At 39.7% G+C, this 23,064-nt stretch overlaps 1 protein-coding gene across 1 annotated transcript in view; it reads right to left on the bottom strand.

Moving 5' to 3' along the window:
- Window positions 1–23,064, bottom strand: part of akt3a (v-akt murine thymoma viral oncogene homolog 3a) — a 400,245-nt gene that overhangs the window by 310,590 nt on the left and 66,591 nt on the right. The window contains exon 2 of the mRNA XM_039738729.1: window positions 19,755–19,960. Within this exon, the coding sequence (XP_039594663.1) occupies window positions 19,755–19,800 (46 nt within the window). The 5' untranslated portion in view covers window positions 19,801–19,960. The remainder of the gene's footprint in view (window positions 1–19,754; window positions 19,961–23,064) is intronic.

Below are 23,064 nucleotides of genomic sequence, written 5' to 3'. Positions count from 1 at the left end.
TGGCCCTGCTAGAAGTGAGGGGAATGGCACTCCACTGTCGGGTCACTCCTGTTGAGCACCTGAAGGAGCAGGATAGCCGATGGCATCACTGGTCTATCCTCGGTACCCGACTATCAATGGCCCAGGAGACAGGGAATGCCAAGGCTGCGGCCACCTGACCACTATATTTCCCAACTAATTTGGCCAACTCCTCCAAGAAGAGATGGAGTTAGAGACACAATCTTTAGCTTGTGCCGAACTTACAAAGCTTTTTCTGTACATTTTATTAACATAATCAAATGGCCTGAAGGTGACAACTTGCCCTCTTTAAAACTAGTGGAGTGAGTTTTGCAATTTGCAATAATAAAATGAGACAAAACATGGATATGGGATAGCATACAAAAAAAAAAAAAACTAATAAAGAGTACAATTAGAAAAATGTTTTAGCAGCAACACAATCCAGATTCACATCTGCTGATCCAAAGTAGCTCAGATTCACTTTACTAAGCCTACAAAAACAATACACACGCTGGCATTCTTTATTCTCATCTATTTTTCCATGGGATGTTTTAGTTTTTAAGCATGTGGCATGTTTGAACTGCTTTTGATATCTGACACACACAAAAAAAAAAAAAAACAAATTTCTTCCACTGCTATGCTCTAAGGTGCTACTGGTGCTAACTGGTCTAACAAAAGCATTTCTTATCAAAATGTCATTTTCAACATCTTTGCTCTATACAGAGATATCCATGTTCTATATTGAAAATGATTATCATTTATGCTAAAGGTTTTTAGAAATATTAGACTTAAATATTGACTCAAATGCAATGTGCTTTACAATGGCACTCAATCGGTAAAATGTTATGCAAAGTTAGAATTCATCTGTAATATTACTCATAAATCTTGTACTGTAATTGTAGTTAGTGCGTCCTATAAAAGGCACTTTAAAATCATCCACAGTCATATTTCACTTGAGTGCCTATGTAGAGCTTGGTGATGGAGATCCACTGTAAAGCCTGACATCAATATTTGTGCAGTACTGATTTACTCGGATTAAGGAGGAACAGTGTGGTTTTCGTCCTGGTTGCAGAACAGTGGACCAGCTCTACACCCTTAGCAGAGTCCTGGAGGGTGCATGGGAGTTTGTCCAACCAGTCTACATGTGTTTGGTGGACTTAGAAAAGGCGTTCGACCGTGTCCCTCGGGGAATCCTGTGCGGGGTGCTCCGGGAGTATGGGGTACCGGACCTCCTGATAAGAGCTGTTCGGTCTCTGTGCAACCAGTGTCAGAGCTTGGTCCGCATTGCCGGCAGTAAGTCGAGCCCGTTTCCAGGAAGAGTTGGACTCCGCCAGGGCTGCCCTTTGTCACCGATTCTGTTCATAACTTTTATGGACAGAATTTCTAGACGCAGCCAGGGTGTTGAGGGGTTCCGGTTTGGTGGACTCAGGATTGGGTCACTGCTTTTTGCAGATGATGTTGTCCTGTTTGCTTCATCAGGCCGTGATCTTCAGCTCTCTCTGAATCGGCTTGCAGCGGAGTGTGAAGCGGCTGGGATGGGAATCAGCACCTCAAAATCCGAGACCATGGTCCTCAGCCGGAAAAGGGTGGAGTGCCCTCTCAGGGTTGGGAGTGAGATCCTGCCCCAAGTGGAGGAGTTTAAGTATCTCGGGGTCTTGTTCACGAGTGAGGGAAGAATGGAGTGTGAGATTGACAGGCGGATCGGTGCGGCGTCCACAGTGATTCAGGCTCTGCATCGGTCTGACGTGGTGAAAAAGGAGCTGAGCCGTAAGGCAAAGTTCTCAATTTACCAGTCGATCTACGCTCCTACCCTCACCTATGGTCATGAGTTATGGGTAGTGACCGAAAGAACGAGATCGCGAATACAAGCGGCTGAAATGAGTTCCCTCCGCAGGGTGTCTGGGCTTTCCCTTAAAGATAGGGTGAGAAGCTCAGTCATCCGGGAGGGGCTCAGAGTAGAGCCGCTGCTCCTCCGCATCAAGAGGAGTCAGATGAGGTGGCTCGGGCATCTGATCAGGATTCCTCCTGGACGCCTCCCTGGTGAGGTGTTCCGGGCACGTCTAACCGGGAGGAGGCCCGGGGAAGACCCAGGACATGCTGGAGGGACTATGTCTCCCAGCTGGCCTGGGAAAGCCTTGGGATTCTCCTGAAAGAGCTAGAAGAAGTGGCCGGGGAGAGGGAAGTCTGGGCCTCTCTGCTCAAGCTGCTGCCCCCACGAACCGACCTCGGATAAGCGGAAGAGGATGGATAGATGGATGGATGGATGGATGATTTACTGCAGTATAATTTTTAGATTAGATCACAGGAGGGCAAAGTCAGTCCTGGAGGGCCGCAGAGGTTGCAGGTTTTTGTTCCAACCCAGTTGCTTAATTAAAAGCCAATCCTTGTCAATTATTTAATTTCATGGCTTGTTACTGCTTTAACTCTGCCATGTCAAGTCACTCTCATATCCTAGATTTTCTTCCCCTTCCTAAGGATATCATCCAAATGATTTGAAGTCTAAAACAGTCGAGTTATTCTCAGTGTTTCACTTTTTTCTCTTCATTTTCCTTCCAAGTATTTAATTAAACCCAGTGTGCAAATGGAAACAAGCTGGTTTCTTTTGTCATTTGCATCTTAATGCTAATAAGGAGCCGTTAAAAACCAAGGCTACAGCTGTTTAAGACTAAAATAAGCAATAAGGGTTCAAAATATTAACGAGGGAGACCACTAGACTGAAGCAGAAGTGTTACTTGAGCAATAAGAGCTTCTTATTAAGCAACTGGGTTGGAACAAAAACCTGCAGCCACTGCGGCCCTCCAGGACTGAATCTGCCCACCCCTGGATTAAACTTTATTAATCCCAAGGGGAAATTCAGAATTTTAATTCTTTGCGCTGTACTTTATTTTTTATATACAATTTGTTAATGGCTGTTGCTTTCGCAATTCTAAAATCTGGTGCTCATTATAATGTTTAACAAAGTCAGTTAGTAGAGAAAGGAATATAAGGAGACACCACATCTGCATATATTTTGGAGATTAAGCCAAACACCAGCAAATCCATAAAGCAGCAAAAACACAAAAGAATTGTGTTACACAATTTCTAAGTAAACATTTTGGAAATGATTTAAATATAACATTTAAACAAAAAAATTCAACCTTTCAGCAGTGGCATAGCTCGAGTTTGAGCCATTTTGGGCGGGTCGGTGCTTCAATTTGCCGCCCTCCAACATATCTGAATATGTTAACCTATTTAAATAGAAAATTAAAATGACGTATAGAGAAAAATTAAGATCAATTTTGCATAGATGTATTCATATATAGAGAAACAGCAATAATTTGTTATTTATAATAATTCATAATCATCAGCTAAACAAGATATAGTAGAGACGCACTGATAAGCTGTGTTCTAATTATTAGTTTAATATACTTAAGTGGCGAAAAGCAGAACCTGTGTGGTGTACAAGTAATAGGTGGGGATGTTTTCTGCAAAGCAAGAACACATTCAGATCGATAACAAAAATGAAGTTATAAACTATAATTATAAATTAGTTGTTTATCTTCCTAGAAATGATTATTGTTTATTTATATTTATTTATTTTTGTTATTGCCTCATAAATTTCAACTGCAGTGTCTAATGCCGTCACTGAAGGACAGCCGGAAAATGATTTTTGAAGCATTTGTGGATAAGAATCAGAGAATTGTACTTTTTTCACTCATGAGTGATATTTTTCCAAACCCTGCTGAGTCTTGTGGCCCATAATGTCACCCCAAAAAATGTGCCACCATCCTGAGGAGGATATCATCCACACCTTCCTCACTGCTTTGTCGCAGGCACTCTGCAAAATTCAAACCACAATAAAGATCTCAGTGAAATTTCCCTGATGACAGATGTTACAGTGCATCTAAATGGAAGTTAATAGTCATTTTCAGAATTCCTTCCGAGTTGGAGGACAAGCGTGTGACATTCTTATCATTCAATGTAAAAATTGAAAAACTTCCTCTGCTGTCCACCTTAGCACAAGCAGGGTGCTTCAGGATTACCTCATTAACATCCCCAATGAAATACACAGAACACTACTAATAATATCAGAACTTCATTAACATTTGCATTTTTTTTGTGGTCTGGCAAAGGCTCCTTTGTTGCTTTCCTACTGTAATCCTATTTGAACAATAGCTGAAGACTGTAACAGCTTCCCATTTGCAATGCAAGTTAAACAAACACACACAAACATGAATGGGTATGTATGTCTTAAAGTAACCCCGGACCACACCCCCTCTGAAAACAACCCACTGCATTAGGGGTAAATTGCAACATGATCAGAATGCATGGGAAAAAAGACAGTAACAAATCAAATACTACTACTACTAATACTAATAATAATACTAGCCCTAATAAACAGCATCCCAGAGAAAGTAAACATCCATGAGCAGATCTGACCCTCAAGGGACATGAGCAGATCTTCTCAAAGAAGCAGCACAAACCAGAACCAAGTAAACAGGAAATGATATTGTCATCCTCATTTTGTAACCCCAGCCCCCACCATGGTGGAACTCTTGGCTATTTTTAAAAAGCTGTATAATGAAAGCAGCCATTGACAGAAGACCATTAGTAACTAAGTTGGCATTATGTAGACATGTGCACAAGCATACACACACACAAACACAACTAAAGGAGAACATAGTGAAGAGGGTGACAAACTGGATTTTATTCAAGGCTAACAAGCAAGTACTCTTTCACAGCAAAATTAATTTTCCCACCCTGTGCATTATTAAAAAAAAAAAAAAAAGAAAGAAATGCTTCATCATCCATCTGAAGCAGCAGCAGTAGTACTGGTGGAAAGGAAAAGTGCATGCCGCAGTAACCAAAAAAACAGACAGGAAGATAAACATTGTGCACTCTTTATCTCCTCTTAACTGGTAAAAGGGAACTCCAAGTGAGTTTTTAATTTGTTACAATTACCCTTATAAGAATACTAGCTCCGTAAGCCCCTGCTGTAAAAAGCCCAGGCTCCTAGAAACCATGGATTCTGGCACATCGGTTGTGCATTAGCGGTTAAGCGAGTTTGTCTCTCCTCAGAGGTTTCGTTTTGACGATGTGCTCGCCTCCCTTGTGTATTAGTGGCTAAGCATGTTTCTGTCTTTACTCAGTGGTTTCACTTTGGTGACGGAGTCGCTTTCTTTGAGCTTCATGTTGAAGCCTCGCACTTCCGGGCCGGACAGACAGACGCACATACTTCAACGTGTAGACATGTCTATATAAGATACATTATCAGAAAGAAAAAAAAAAACAACTATCATAGTATGTTTACTTACTGCCCATTAACATGCTAATTAATTTCGGCTCAGTTAATGGGCACAGGCTTGCCCCCCAGGAGGTAGCGGTAGAAGACAGAATTAAAACAAAACAGAGTACCATTATGAACAATACTGCACATCCTTTCTCTGTCACACTAACACTAGGGACTTTTGTCAATGAATTATTCCAAAAGATGTCTGTCAGGTAACACAACTGGGGCTCCATCATATTAACAGCAATACATCTGTATAGTGCCTCACTAGGACTGCTAAGTCAGACGTTTTCTTTTTACATTTTATTCATTCTGCTGTGTGTGTGCGTGTGTATACATACATTAGTAACTAGTAATCCACAAAGGGAGAAAATGAATCACAGATCTTAAACTAGTTTTATACACTCACACAAACACATTTATTTATTTAGTTATTGTTTTCTTCAAGTTTCTGTAAAGAGAGAACCTTCCCCCTGGGGACAAAAAGTTCTGTCTACTGTCACACAAACGCACATGGGAGTCGGTTTACAGGCTCAAATAATGTTGTTTCCTCAGTCGAGCCAGGGGTTGGCGCTGTCCTCTAATCCTTTCTCCCCTTCTACTCCTGGAGACCAATCGAAGAATCCTCCCAGTAAGGTGACTTCTGGGATACAAGTCCTGCCTCCAGATGACATCACTTCCGTCTCCCAAATCCTTCCTCGTGATGATCTCACTTCTGGTTCCGGACCATGAATTCCCACCTCTTCCTGTCTGTTAGATATAAACAGAACAGCCTTCCTAATGTTAGTCCATACAATTGTGGACTCCGTTCTGTAAAGATGTGTTTTTTTTATCTACAAACTTTCAGTACACAGGGTGGCCATTCCCAAACCTTTTTCTGGCTATCTAATAAAGACCAGCAACTTAAAATAAACTCTTGAAATTCTAGAACATAACATAATATAAATTCTCAGCTTCAGCCAATGGAAGTCATCAGGCAGCACTTGCACAAAGCGGAGAACAGCCTTGGTCAGGGTGTCGTTCAGTAGTTTCACATTTTTTCACTACATGCACTTCAAGATTAGTGGATGACCAACTTGCCCACTGGAAACTGCCATTTCACTACGTGGATGCGCTGCACCAACTTAAATTGAAAAATAACATCACACGATTGGTGTAACAAACAAACAAACAAATGACAGGAGCGCTAATGTAGTTTTCAGTATTTTTATTGTGTTAACAAACGTCTACTTGAGGATGCAACTGTCCTTGAATCGAAGGATGCAAGTCCTAAGGGTCTTATGCCTCTTGCCAGAACAGAAGAAAGATAAGAGGTAGGTTAGTAGGCCATCTGTGGATTGACAGAGTCTTTAATAATGTTTGTCCTTCTAAATATTATTTGCGCTCTGTGGCAGTAGCATTCAAGTTCAAGTTTAATGTTATGGGGTGCATATTAAAATGAATTTCTGGGTTTATATGTAGACCTGAATGGACGCAAGTTTTAGAGCTCTATAATGATCATTTTCAGTATTTACTTTGAATGCAAGATATTACTTCATATAAGAAATAGGAAAAAGGTCTAAAAATACCGGCTCAGCGACACTGCCAGACTTCTTTGGTACCTCAGAAAGCTTGGCATGCAGAAACAAATATGGCGCTTCCGCAAGTTCAACTCCGAGGCCTACACACCGCTCTAGAACTCGTAGCCTGTCCCCTATGCCTTCGCTGGTATCATCTGTTTCAGCGGAGGTGGGAAAGAAAGGTGGATACAGAAACTGCTTATCAACCCATTACTGAAACAAGAATGATTCTACTTCTGGAAGAGCTCCATAAATCTATTTCTTCTGATGTTGAGAAATCTATTGCAGCACTTAAACGAGAGGGAGGTTAGGAGCACCCACCACATGACAAACCAATTCAGATCCCATATTAGGACCCAAGTGCTGCCATGCAACAGGTGACACCTCAGCACCACACTAGTTCAGATGAAATAGAACCAGTGGGAGGTTTTTTTATGGTGGCTGGAGTGCCAATTCTGCCACCAACCCCCAGGTTTTCCCTGCAGGTTGGAGGGCGTACTTGCAGGGCTGAATGCAGAATAACGTCATACCCAGGACAGAGCAATTGCAGGTTAAGGGTCTTGCTCAAGGGCCGAACGAAGTAGAGTCACTTTTTGGCGTTTATGGGATTCAAACCGGCAACCTTCCGATTGCCAGCACTTAAATGAGGCATAGCAGATATTGCAGAACGCACATCACATATGGAAACAAACATGTCCGAGATTGTGAAGGCTCATAACGAAATTGTAATGGTTTCAAACGAAATCGAGGCGACAATAAATAGGCTGTCTGGTAAGATTACCGATTTGGAAGTTCGCTCCAGATGGAATAATGTTAGACTGAAAGGAATCCATATAGATATAAGATATAGATAATATACAGCTGCCGCAAATACTTGCAAAATGAATTTCTTACGTGTATGTCTAGTCAGAAAAGTGACAATAATACAATACGAATGAAAGCAGTGCTCTTTGGTCCTAAGCTGGGCAGGTTCCATACCATAATCTCTCCCTAATCACAGACAACACAATCTTTACAATTCTTTAAATGACTGACTTTACTCCAAGCAGGGCAAATGAGACACTTTCTAGTAGCGACATCAAACTGGATACAACGTGAAAAGTAAGATGGGATGGCACAGGCTGTACATTCGTACTGCCGTCCGATTCTACTGTAGCAGAATGTCTCCTATTCCCTTTACAACATACATTCGATTTCTTCTTTTTCTTATATTATGATGATGATTCGAGGCCTGAATGAAACAAAGTCTCAAAGATTTTAGAGGCCAGAATAAACTGTGAAAATGTGTGGAACTGAAACATCATTCATCATACTGATGAAATAGCCGAGAATGGCCAAAGTCTTTCTCTTAGTGGGGCGGTACTGGCGTCACAGTGTTTAGTGCTGCCGCCTCATACGTAGACTCAGAGCTCTGGTCACCTGTATACCGTAAACTGGATTATTCAGATTTTACAAATGGCACGTTTACATGTGCTACAATAACCTGGTTATTCAGAGAAATCTCATTTCTAAAAATGCCATGTAAACCCTTATTCTGGTTAGAGAAATGGCCTTAGAGAAGCCCGGTTAATAGAGGTAGATTTCTCCATAAAGACAACTATAATGTGGCCATCTAAGCCTTTAATCAGGTTACTGTTAAGGATTTTGTTGTCAGCTCATGTCCATTGCACTCTGTCAGCCTGCACATGTATTTGCTTTGCACAAGCTTTCAGCAGCCACGGGTAGAAGCATCCATAACATTCATCAACAGAGGCAAATGTTTGGGTGATCGCATTATTCCTTTTCCTGGCTGAAATGATCTGTCACAGTATTTCAGAAATCACTAAATTTATGTTGATGAGATAAACATACAGTGCTAAACTCAGCAACACAAACTCGACAGCGTTAGGGTAATGTGTAAAAAGTAATATGCATTATGTAGTCCAATTAAATACTTTTTAAAGTCAATACCTATCTTACTGAAGTGAAAATGCCTGCGCTATCATTATTCTAGCAGCACTGGGTGTAAGGCAAGAAGAACACATACCGTGCAGGGCTCAATCACACAGCCAAGCAGAAACGAGTTTGCAGCGTGCAATCCTGTAACATAAACCTGCAAATAAAGCCTCAATTTGACTAAAGATATTTATGAATTTTAGTGAAATTTTAGTGGTTGGCAAAAATGGATATAATGAGGTTATTAGAAATAAACTTGATCCATTAGGATTGAAAGTCAAGAGAGAGGTAAAGAAAGAGAGAGGTAAAGAATTTAGGGGTAATTATTGACTCTGAAATTTTAAATCACAAATTAAACAGACTACTAGGACAGCATTTTTTCACTTAAGAAATAACAAAATTTAGATCTCTTATAACACTGTAAGATGCTGAGAAATTAGTTCACGCTTTTGTTTTCAGTTGGCTAGATTACTATAATGTACTCCTCTCAGGACTGCCAAAAAAAAAAAAAACATCAATCTATTGCAACAAGTGCAGAAAGCAGTTGCAAGAATCTTAACTCGGAAAAGAAAGTCCGAGCACATCTCTCCAGTTTTGATAATCACTACACTGGTTACCTGTGTCATTCAGAATTGACTTTAAAATACTGCTTATGGTTTACAAAGCCTTAAATAATCTGCTCCATCTTATATGTCGGAATGTCTCTCACCTTACACTCCAAATTGTAACCTTAGTTCTTCAAATGAGGGTCTGCTTAGAATTCCAAGAGCTAAACTTAAAAGAAGTAGTGAGGCGGCCTTCTGCTGTTATGCACCTAAAATCTGGAATACGATTTTACCAATAGGAATTTGCCAGGCTAATACGGTGGAGCACTTTAAAAAACTGCTAAAAACACATTACTTTAACATGGCTTTCTTCATAGCTTCATCTTAGTTTAACCCTGATGCTCTGTATAGTCAATTAATTATCATCGTCATTCTTGGTGGATCCTCTATTCATACTAACCCCTACTTTCTCTGCTGTTCTTTTTCCGGTTTTCTGTGGTGGCGATCTGTGCCACCACCACCACCACCACCTGATCAAAGAACCGTGATGTCCCTACATTGATAGATTAAGGGCCAGAAGTCCACATGACCATCATCATCAAGTGCTTTCATGTGAAGCATGAAATCCCAGAGGACTGATTGAGATCATTTATGTTAGGTAGAATGCCTAGAGGCGGCTGGCTGGTTTCTTTGCCTCAGAACCCCTGCAGATTTTTTTTTTTTTCGCCAGCCATCTGGAGTTTAAATTTATTTTGGTTTTTCTGTCCTCCCTGGCCATTGGACCTTACTTTAATTCTATGTTAATTAGTATTGCCTAATTTTATTTTTTCATTTTGTTTTTTTTTTCCTCTTTCTTCATCCTGTAAAGCACTTTGAGCTACATCATCTATATGAAAATGTGCTATACAAATAAACATTGTTGTTGCTGTTGTAAAACACTGGAAAATTATTACAGGTGCCCTGCTTATTTTCAGATTCGCGTTGGCCGAAGATAACGTTTAATTCTTTCTTTGTGCAGATTAATGAGGTCGGAGTGTTTTGATAAAGGAGAACTCCAGAAGATTACTTGTGCATGCATGTAAATGTAGATCATTAAGAAACCAGGATGTCAGCGGCCATACCACATGCACTTCAGAAGAGGTCACCCAACTGAAGCTAAGCATCTTTGGGCCCAGCCAGTACTTGTATGGGAGACCATCTGGGAAACGGCTTGGGTGAGGCCAGCAGGAGGCGCTTACTCTGTGGTCTGTATGTGAGCATTGGGATGTAAAAATGGTGTTGTCCTTTGGGAGGGAGAGAGAGAGAGAAAGAGAGAGAGATAGAGATATATGAAAGGCACTTTATAATAGATAGATAGATAGATAGATAGATAGATAGATAGATAGATAGATAGATAGATAGATAGATAGATAGATAGATAGATAGATAGATAGACATGAAAGGCACTTTATAATAGATAGATAGATAGATAGATAGATAGATAGATAGATAGATAGATAGACAGACATGAAAGGCACTTTATAATAGATAGATAGATAGATAGATAGATAGATAGATAGATAGATAGACATGAAAGGCACTTTATAATAGATAGATAGATAGATAGATAGATAGATAGATAGATAGATAGATAGATAGATAAGACATGAAAGGCACTTTATAATAGATAGATAGATAGATAGATAGATAGATAGATAGATAGATAGATAGATAGATAGATAGATAGATAGATAGATAGATAGACTTTATTACAAGTCATACAAGATCCCTGGGCATCTTTTGTAAACAGTAAGGTGTATTCCGATGCCAGGCTAAACTGCCCACCGTGTCCTAGTCATTCTAGCCCCCTAATCATTCCCTGTGTCTAATTGGCTCTCTCTTTCACCGCTTCACCACCTAACAGGTAATGTGTGGTTAGCATACTAGGCCCAAAATGGCTGTCATCACATCATCCAGGTGGATGCTATACGTTAGTGGTGGTTTAAGTGGCTCCCCATTCGTTAAAGTGCTTTGAGTAAGGAGAAAACTGCTATATAAATGTAAAGAATTATTATTTTCAAGTTAATCCAGTTAAGCGTTTGTAAGCATGTAAACACACTGAATGTTATTATACTTAGTGACATGAAGAGATACAGACATACTGATCTGTGTATTTATGTATGTGTGTAAGGAATATGTTGATGGAGAGACAGATTGGGCTTGTGCAGTCATACACAGGATTAACGACTTTGTTAGTTACACCTACTCTTTCCGTATGATGCTAGTTTTAAATAAGTTAGCAGGAAAGAGCTGCTCAAGTGTGTGGGGAATAGGGATGGGTATCGTTTAGGTTTTATCCGATACCGGTGCCAAAACGGTACTTTTGAAACGGTGCTGGTGCTTAAACGGTGCTCGAACGGTGCTTAAAAAATAAAGAACACAAACTTCGTCCAAAAACCTCTTGTGTTTTTATTTTTCCCAGTAATTTTTTTTTAAACAAAATTATAACAAACCTAGCCCTTTCTGTCAATAAAACATAACTTCTTTGGTTGGAACCAGTGCTTAAACAATTGAAAACACAAACTTTGTCATGAAACCTGTGATGTTTAGCAGTTTTTTTGCAAGAAGATAATCATATTAGTTTTTTCTGGAGCTATACGGCATCGCTCTTGGCTGATGGCATGCCCAGCACAAGAGAAAACTCTTTCAGAATGCGTTGATGACGCTGGGACACACAAGTATTTTTCTGATAGGGCAGATAAATTGGGGAGTGTATCCCTCTTACTCCACGACCAGGCCACAGGGTCTTGTCCAGAGGTAATTCCTGGCAGTCTTTTGTATATTTGAAGCTCCTTTTGTACCTGCTCTGTGATTGAGGGGACTCTACCCGCTTGAGAAGCAGCCTGTTGAAGCTCTCTGTCTTCATCCTCAAACAGCTTTTCTTTATATCTTTTGCTGTGAAGTACAGCCACACTCTCGAGCGCTTCAGCTTCGGCATTTTAGCTCTGCTCTAAAAAAAAAACCCGTACATACTTGGGCCCGCCTACTATCCTTGGAAAGGAAGTGATTGGCTAGATTTCTCAGGGAAAAAAGCACCGAAATGAAGCACCGAATTGTGCGCTGCTTTTCGGTCTGGTTACTACCGTTCATGTCAGCACCAGTTCCACAATGGCACCGGACACCGGTACCCATCCCTAGTGGGGAATTCAGAGAAATGTTGTGCTGGACTATAAGCTTAAGTGGCTTTGAATGTGACGTGGTAAAAAGGTGCCAGACAGGTTGGAATCAGTCAATCAAGAATAACAACCCTGCTAATATTTTGATGCGTGATAATGTCACAGATGTATTGAGAGGATACATCACTCGCAAAACATTCAGCCAAGAGACATCATGTGATTGCAAGAAGACAGTTGATGAATTTCGGCTACAAAAGGATGATAACACTAACAGACAGGCTAAGGTCCGTTCACAGGCCATCACTTTGGTAACTAATGAAATCATTTTTAGTGACAGAGAAATCTGTCACTAGCAGTGAAAATTTGTAAATGCATGGTCATGAATGACATTTCAAAATAGGACATGTGACATTTCACTTCCTCCTTGTCTTTTGTTTTTTTTTCTTTTTTTTGGTATGGTCTCCAAAATGTGAGAGCAAAACTCCAAGTCCATTTTTGCCTTTAAGAAGTAACCGCCAACATCCTCAAACTGAATGTCCAGCGCAAGAGTCAAGTGGTATGTGTCAGCTGCTTTCTCGATAAGAACAAAAATGATAAGCCAAAAAGCACCTAACCTTTAAAACTTGAATCACATGTTCTCTACTTTTCAAAACAAGGCTATAGCATTTGTGTAATTACACGGTTTGCAGAACTATTTCACCATTGTGTGAAAAGGCCATTGTCACACATGTCTGTTTATCCGCTGGTTATTTCAGTTTAACTCAGAAAAAAGAATAAGCATCATTCAAATGAAAGTTCAAATGTAACTGTATAAATTTACCAGATGCTTTATATATTATATTGTATATATATGTATATATCATCTCTCGCCACCTTAAATGATTTTTCCTTGTCACCTGGTTAGTATATAATGTTCAGTTAAAACAAAAGAGCCTTAAGAGTTGTCCAGTATATATTCATTATTTGTTGCTCAAGGCAAAGCAAAATTACACATACAAGCACACACACACACACACACAAATTCTCTCATCGCACCAAGTATTATGGTTCAGTGCGGTACCAATTTATTTGCGCGAATCCAACAGTGAGGCTGAGGGCCGAGGAGAGGGAGGCGGGGCTCTCCTTACTCATGCGTCGGCCTCCGTTCGAATCGCTCTACCTCTCGCCATGTGTTGGAGTGCACCTCGCCTGATACCGGTTTGTTCAGCAGACACTATCATCGTTTGACATTTTTGAGAGAGAGAGATCACAGCTGCGTGTGTTTTAGAGGGTAGCTGCTCATTGGCAGAGATAGCACGGCCATGTGCTTTTCTCCCCACACAGAATGATGCTCTCCCGTCAGAGCTGAACACAAACGGATACAGTGGCAACGTTTGACATTGGAGCGTACCTACCTTCCACTTGGCCAGAGATACCTTGCCAATTTTTTACATTTTCTCCAAAGAAATCACAAGTACATTCTCACCCCAGATAGCAAAACCAAAAATATTGTATATCAAGAGGCCCTCAGATACAAAAGATATCAATATAAATTCTTCTCAATACAAATGATTACATTTTTAAAAAAATTTAAGTTTCACTAGTATTAAGTATTACATTTTTTTTGTTTTAATGATTTTTAAAGATTGTCCTGTTTCACTACTATGCAGGCAGAGCAGCAGGGGGCAGCTAGTAATGAATAAAAAACAAAAATAAATAAATCAGTCAATACGGATGTACCTAAAATAGATATCTAAATGGTAGACTGGTAGTTGTTTTCATATATATAATCAGTCTTTTAAGTCTCTAAAGAGGAGTCCAATGATAAGGTCAGATGACTGGGGAAACAGGAGAAGAAAACCTCAAGTCAGTTATAAAACTCACACCAAGCAGCTCCAATGTCCTTAGCCATACGGGTCACCTTCCAAAACCCTACTTGCCCCTTTTCTTTTTGAAATTTTACTTACGGAGAGATCTGGTCCAACTGTATCAAACATTTCAAGTATGAATAAATGAGACACGTCTAGTTGACAAAGTGGCAAAATGTAAAATATGCATGTTAAATACCAACTAAACAGTCCACAAGATGCCAATGATGACTTCTGAAAGCACATACAGCTCAGAGTAAAAGCACACACTTATTGAAGATACGGGTACGATAAAGTTCGGTATGGTTTGTGTGGCACACCTCAACTCTTTTCACAGAGTGTGTGGATTTGCACAAGCCCCCAAACTCTCAGCACAACCTATGTCACGTTACCAAGAAAACTGGCTGTACAAGTAGTATGTCTTGGGGCATTGACTGGTCTCATTAAATAATTTTTTTCATTTGCCCATCCTGGTGAGATTTGCCAATGGCAGCACACTAAGTTGAATAAACCAGGCCACTGTACATCTAGTGACAGCCTCCCTTTCTTCCAGGTGAGTGCTATTAGCCAAGAGATAACCTTCTCCTCGTCTGCATCCTACCCATGGATCAGTCCTGGCACACCAACTGCAAAATGCATCCAAGGATCCAACTACCTAGATCTGTTTTAATAAAAAAAAAAAAAAAGCAGCAATCTTACTCCAAGGTCCTCTTGCATTACCAAATGTGACCGCTTGCACTTGTGATCTCATTCTTTTGGCGACTACCCACAGTTCATTGCCACAGATAATTACAGTGATGCTGACTGACGTCTTGGTAAATGCTTTGCTTCACACTCACTTCTACCACCAAAGCCCAGTGGAATGTTCACAAAGTTTGAACCAATGCATCGACTTTCTATTCATTCTCATGACCATCTGTACCCACACTTGTGATCAAGATCTGGAGGTATTTCCACTCCACAACTTATAGCAGCTTCTCCTCTCTCATCTTCAGAGGGTTAAGACCCTCTTTTCTTCAAGAGAGGGCCGGGAATACAGATTTAGAGGTGCTAAGAGTTTTAAGACTTCCTCAGAGAGCTCTTTCTACCTTTAAAGGTTATCTACATGTATAGTCGTGGTTAACATTTCCACAACCGTGCCAAGAACAGCCTGGGCAAAGAACCCTGCCTTTATCCAAGTGTTGAATAGGCTTGCAAAATTATTCTCCATGGCCTCGCCAACTACTCACTGATATGCACCTTTGCTTCAGCCTCTGCTTCAGCCAACACTTTCTTGTACCCATCCCCTTGTTGAAAGCTTGAGAACATACTGCAATTAATTTCTTTTTCTTGAACTCTACAGCATCCCCTAAAGCTTTGGTCCACAAATGAGTGTCTAAAATTGCTACAAATTCCTAGTTGACCAACCTTTGACCACAGCTTTATACAGTTGCCTACATGCTGTTTTGGAGGCGAGACTGAACTCATCCCTGAAAGATGTATCAGTTAATTGTTCAAGCACACCCTTACTACTCAGAAAACACAAATGTCCATCTAGGCCAACTCACTACCAAATGAGCAGGACTTAAGTGCTCAGCTCCGCTGTGTCCAAAATATATAGATAGGCTTGAAGCAAATCACACAAACTTAACCTGTGACCTTTGGAACGAGAAACTCTTTTGGACAATCTGTGAGGAGGATAGAAATTCAAGAACATCTTACTACTCTGATTCAGGTCAGGCATGGTGTTGTTCACCTATCAGAGATGAACGAAATGATCCAGGCATATTAAGTGCTGACAATACAAATTGGCTCTTTAGACACAAAATGTAGCATCTATGGAAGGGAAGGAGCCAGAGCTTGTATGGGAAGTTGAAAATGACAGTTAGGGATATTGTGACTTGCTTCAACACATCACTGGGTCTGTAACTGGACATCTTGATCACAAACGATCTCCCTCAGCTACTCTGGGGTTTGCTCACAGGAAAGGCCCAAAGGGATGTGTTAATATTGACAAGCATTAGGCAGCATGATGTCCAGCTGGAGTTCTATCAGTTGACAGTATCATCACTTAAATGCCACTTCACGCTGCAGATGACAATTTGGGTGTGTAGGATGATTGTGTGTGTTTAATAACTACATGAAGTATTTGGCCTTTATAGGGACAGCAGATTGGGGGTTCAAAAGAGCACTGACTCTATAATTCTACTTGGCAAAACTGAATGCTCAGATGAGGGAATGACAGCAGTAAGAACAAAATAAAAGTGACAGTCCTATGAGCTAACGAGAGTGTAAATACAGTATATTTCATGGGGCAGCTATAGGGAGCACACACAGGTTCTTCGGTCACAAAGCCTAATTTGAATGAGCAGTTCATTGCTTGATGTTATGCTTTTCAAAAGAATTTACTTTACCATACTATACCATTTTCTAAGTCTGTTTAACCTTAAACAGGGTCGCGGGGGGCCGGGGTCTTTACATTTGTAATAATTCTAGCAGTATTATAAATAAAGATAAAGATAAATAAAGAAACCGTATAGCTTAAGTATTGTCTTGCATAAAGTCAGAGACTTTAGTCTTTTATATGAGGAGTATTCCAGTCTCTTAGAAGCTAGTACATGATGTCACCTGTGACAAATATACAACAATACCCTGTCCTTGAGTTAGGACAAAGTAATAAATGGTTATCCTTCAAAAACTAACAGTTATGGTGACTTTCAAAAACTCTGAGCCACAGTAACACAAGACTTCAATGGAAAGTATGTGTAGTGTAAAAGCATCAATAAAGATGAGCAGCGGCTAATGAAAGATTGCAGAAGAAAGAGCAACTAATGAAAAATAGATGAATGAATAGGCAGAGGCGATTGACAAAGACAGGGAGTAACTAATGAGAGTCACATGATAAAGCAGTGGGACAGGATGTGCAAAAAATACAGACATGTGAAAATGGAATGGATAATGACATACAGGCAGATGGATAAGAGGAGGTTAACATCATAACAACCAGATCTGCTTTTTTTGCTTTTCTTAATGGTTTGACTTTGCCAAAGATCAATATGTTAAACATTTTTTTTTTTTAAACAGGGTTTACGAGGTGATTTAGTCTACTCCAGGAGCATTAAGGTATAAGGTAAGTAAAAGCACACTATTTACTCAACCACCTACTCCCCATTTTAGCTGCTGACCCTTTATAAGCTATGCAACTTAAATGCAGTAATCAAGTCAAAACATACAGAACACATTAGCCAGTGCTTGGAAATGCTTCAGAAATCTGAAGATGGTTACTGTGTTCCATAGATGAATGTGTTATAGTGATGGACGCCAACTGCATGGAAGGACCTGCCCAATACCAAGTCCCATATAGCCCAGTGGGACTCTGAAGGCCATTACACCCCAGGGGACTGCCAAACAGCAGACTGGGGGAGATAAGGCCCTTCATAAGTCATCTCCACCGGTCCTTCCATTACGGAGGCATCCCGGTCAGGTAATGACACCGCTCACCATCCATATATATATATATATATTATTTACTCCATGTAGTCTCATGTGTTCATGCAGAACAGAGATAAAGTTTATGATGAAATGAGCGTTTATGGAGACCAACACCATACAACAGCAAACAATATCAAAAAGCCAATGAAAAAGATCTTGCAAGTAATTAAAATACTTTTTCATGTACTTTTTTTTTATATTGTTTGATGTCGCCCACTGTTGGTCTCTGCAGTCACCCGTTCTATCAGAAAGTTCTATGTGAAAACGTGAAATTAAGAATTTCTTTCTCTTCCCTTACTACAAAACATATGGGGTAAGTAACATATAAAAATATATTCACGTGGAACATTCCTCTAAACATCTGACATGTGAAATAAGACAAGCAGAAGACCATTTAAAGCCTCAAGAGAGCATAACTACACTCTCCCATTCATTTTCTGAAGCCACATTATCAATTTCAGGGGCTTAGGTGGTCAGCCCCCAAAATAAGAGCGTACGGCACAAGAATACCAGAATACAATGTCAGTCTTGCATGGCGTAAACTACATGCGCACAATCATGTTCTTATATCTGGAACATTTAGACATACCATAGATGTTTTGGATTTGGGTAAACAGCAAAATAGTATAAAAAAAAAAAGACCTCGCACAAAACACAATGAAAAATTATATAATGCTATCATAGTCAATGTCTGAACCAGGAACTAAACTGGAGCCTAGGGGAAGCAGCATTAACTACAGGGGCACAACATAAAAACCTCAAAATAAACATTTTAAAAAATAAATTATTGTTTTTGCAGGCAATCCATGTAATTGAGAATTAGAACTTTAGAAAACCTTTGACGAAACAGACCAGTCAGTCCAACAAAGCTCGCCAATCCTATCCACCTACTTAAGTCAAGATGTTACTTGGCTATATAGCATTATTAATTACCACACTTTAAATCTTTATCTCACGTAATTGCATATAAAAAGCATGCACCACCACAAAGCACACAAAATTACAACATTAGATGAAAAACCAGGAGTAAAATAATATAAAACCACCATGCTCCATCATTAACGGAAGGAAAAGATCAAACATGCTACAGTTTAATACATGTGGGAACTTCCCATCAACTCTCACTTCATTTATTTACAATTTCTAACTCCACCTCAAAGGCAGTTTCACAACAGATGAATGAGGATAAACATGAAGTCTAAAGAAAAGCCCTGCAGAAAATTGGAAAATCCCTCCGTTGTCAGTGTGTCAGGATTTACTATCCTCATTTTTGTCCAAATGCAGCCAATAAAAATCAACCTCATTGAAGAAAATAAAAATGCAAGCACATTTCAACCTATGCACCCTTCAAAGCAAGAACAACAACAACAACAAAAAAAAAAAAAAGGCTTCTTGTTGTGTAGCTCCAAATTCCTTAACAAATGTATTTGTCCAGCTGTCCCTTTTGGGATTTTAGGACAGATCTATGCCCATTGTCTGCCAGGTAGAAAGTCAGAGCTGGAAAGGATAAAAAAAAAAAAAAACAGAACACAAAAGCAGTACATCTACTGACCACTATAAAGATGGCCATCACTCTGAATGAATATGCAGTGTATAAACTGGCTTATCATACATACCATGCAAGTTTTACTTGCATCTCAAAACAGCACTTAGGCGTAATAATAAAAAAAAAAAAACAGTTATGCATTATTAATGTACAAGAATGCATTTCCAGACAGCATACGTATAGCACAAGATAACCAAATAGACACCAAAACTTGAGCGGAAGTGAGTTGCTCCCCTTCTCAGTGTTAGGGAACTATGCTGGAGAGCACGAGACACATCCCCCCCCACCATAGCTTGCGTTCACTGTATCCAAGAGTGCACTCGCTTGCTCTCCCACGCACGCACGCACGCGCACACACACATACATATACACACACACACACAGCTGCCGTTTAGTCAGCACTCCTGCAGAAGTAGTTGTCTCAGCTCACCTCTTTTCTGGACCCAGCCTTCTTTAACAATGGTAATATCGCTCATGTTGGCTCCCCTCTGAGCCCAGGACTCGGAGAAACACTCCTCTGCAGGCAATCTGCTCTGCGGTTTTCAGGCTCTCCTCTCTTAATTTTTTTTTTTCTTCTTCTTCTTCTTCTTCTTTGCTCTTGCCGTGGCCCTTCCCACTCTCCAGTGGTGACTCAGCCTGGAAGGAAGTAGCATAGAAAGAATGCATGGATATATTTTTTTTTTCTGTTGTACTTCTTAAACACTGATATGACAAACAACAAATTCATTGAGAATAAACCCCCTTCCTCCTCTCCCCATCCACATCCCACGTGCCTTCTCTTCATATATTAAATTTTGCAACCAGTTTTCGGCCCTTCTGTTTGATTCCAATTGTCTGAATATCAGCACGGACAGGCAGGCCCATTTATACCAATAAGTGCTGCTGGTGGCAAGCCAAGCTTTCCCTTGTGACCAGTTTCAATTACAAACAAGCAATAGTTCTGATGAGAATTCAAAGAAATAAAAAAAAACTTTCACATAAACTTCTTACAGTGAATAGTTTCACGAAAATCAACTGTTAACATTCTTGGGGGTATTGTCTCACAAAACTGTCTTTATGAAGATCAGATTATAGAAACGCTAGATTAAAAATAAAAAATAAAAAAACACATCATATTAAAAAAAAAATAAATAAAAAATACGCTGGCAATTAATTCAATTCTAAATGTGAATCATTAGTGGTTTCACACATTGGCAAAGCGCTTACAAAATACAAAGCGGAATCTGAGTGAAGAGACGGGACAGAAGCCTAAAGAGCCAACGATCTGGGAAAGAAACTACAGACCAGCAGACAGTCGAGGTCAAATCTAAACTAAACTCTGTGCTTCCGTTCTTAATGTAGGGCAGCAGCTGGAGGTTCCTCAGTGAAGTCATTCCAGGATGAGCTCATCCATCCGTTGCCTAATTGATCACAAAAGTATCAAGCAGAGAAAACTGTGCACTTCCAAAAAAATTTAATTTTCAACATACAATGCCTTGCATCATTCAATTTCCGTCTACCCGCCATACTTCATCAAGCAATTTCTGTCCACGTGCCATACTGGTTAGGTGCTCAAAACAATCACAATGTCATATTCTCACACATTTGCTAGCTTTGGCTTACTGTACAACTACAGCATGTTTTAGAGCAGAGAGACGGAAGGAGAACACAACGCATTCACAAACTTTACTGTACCGCTATAAGAACTTCAGATGCACAGAACTGTTTTAAATAAAGCAAACATGTAACACAGAGACAACAGTAATCATTGTTCTCAGTGGTTCAGAAGAACCAATTTAACACAAACACATTCAGCCATAGCCTCAAGTTCTTATGTTCAAACATCTCACAACGTTTGGTACCCTGACTAGAGCTGCTGCTCAGAGTGCATCTTTCTTTGTTAATCATTTGTTGAAAAATATAAATAATACACAAAAAACAGTTTGTCACCAACCCTCCTCCATTCAGTTTCTCTTCTCAATATCTTGTTGCCACTGCTCTACTGCCCAAGGAACAGTCATGAGATCATCAAATGGAAAGATTCTGCCATCAGATTGGACGGCCCAGCACACACTTTACTACAGAATGCCCAGGAGGAGGGCAGTTGGTGGTCAACTTGCTGAGTGACTGTGGACCACGCCAGAGGTTAATTTTCTCCAGGGATGCTGCTGAAATTATTTTTTTATTTTTCTCCCCTCCTCAGTCAGTAAGCCATAGTTCAACAGATATTGTTGCTTTCCAGTTTCAAACTACTGTATGTGTTTATACAAATCTGAGTCTTTATGTATATTAATTCTGTATTTAGTATTCTATAAAATGTATATTTGCATATTACCTGAGAACGTGTCACAGTGCTCCGTGTCTGCACTCACTGAAGAGCACAATACAAAAGTAAAATGAATTGGATTTACTCAGTTAATAAACCTGGTAGTCTTAGTCTTCAATGACCAGAAGGAAGAACACTGAAAGTGTGTGTAGGCATACTGTGACAGGTCTGAAAAGATCTTGAAAGCTATTAAACATTCAAATATTCACTTTTTAAAGCAACTTACAAAAAAATCACAATGGTAGAACGGTTTCCATATTTCCATAATGTGAACGCTGGCAAGTTAAGTGACTTGTTCAGGGAGGGGCAGTGAGTCAGCAGTGGCAGCCCTCAGGGTCTTTAATCCACTGCCTCTGCCACAAATGTATGCAGATGGCTGCTTCAAAATTTATGAACCCATACTGTAGTCCATGAAGTATTATATATTTACTAGAAGAAATATCAAACAGCAAGTTTGGGTCCATACTGTTCATGTTACCCTTAATAAGGAAACAATTCTCCAACAGGCTGTACCTCAGAACAGAAACTACTCCAGAGTTTCAAAATAAACGAAAGAACAATCCAACAAAAGGTAGAGCACTTTTTAAAAACATTACTGAGAAATAAAGTTATAAATACAGCAGGATGTTTATTTTTAAAAGAATTCCATTTAAAAAGTACAAATAATTTGGGACACACTTTAACCAAAGATAGAAATCTCCTTTGCAGAAGCAAGCAGTAAAATGGATCAAAATTATGACTACCTAAACAACAGAAGAAAGTACAATATCATGGCAAAATGTCAGAATCTGCAAGCTATCTATGACTAACTAAATTAGGAAATATACTGATTAATACCGTATTTACGCATGTACCACGCACACATTTTTTCTCGAAAATAATTAGCATTAGAAAATTGGGTGCATGTCATACACGAGGAAATGTAATTCTGTGATGTTGTTCTGCTTGGGCTCTCTCTCAATCGTGCTCTCTCTCTCTTTCTCTAAACGCTTCCTATACAATCACAACGCACATCGGGCACAGGGCAAAACGATTTTCGTGATTTTATTTGTAAAAATTAGGGTGCGCGGTACACGAGTAAATACAGTATCTGTCTAAAAAAATCTGCCACTCTACATGCTGTGAAGCCATTCTTTCATTTTAAGGCAACTCAAAGGTAAACATCTAAGCAAAGTTTTATAGTACAAACACATGGGAAATGCAAACCAATCCACGTGGTCTTTGCCATAACTTTCATCTTCTCAAATATGCTGGCATTTACATACATGTTCACTTTATGACTCTTTCTTCATGCACATGTATCAATGTATAAGCTAAATTATGCAAACTACCAAATTGAACAAAGTAATGGTCATTTTTTTTCAGTTTTAATACTGAATTGATCTATATTTTACATAAACAGGTCAGGTCCAGTTGGGAAGCATGCACTGGTATA

Source organism: Polypterus senegalus, chromosome 16 (genome assembly GCF_016835505.1).
Source record: "Polypterus senegalus isolate Bchr_013 chromosome 16, ASM1683550v1, whole genome shotgun sequence".
NCBI classification, from domain to species: domain Eukaryota; kingdom Metazoa; phylum Chordata; class Cladistia; order Polypteriformes; family Polypteridae; genus Polypterus; species Polypterus senegalus.
Note: the sequence above shows the minus strand (reverse complement) of the source record. Positions and strands in the feature narration are given on the sequence as shown.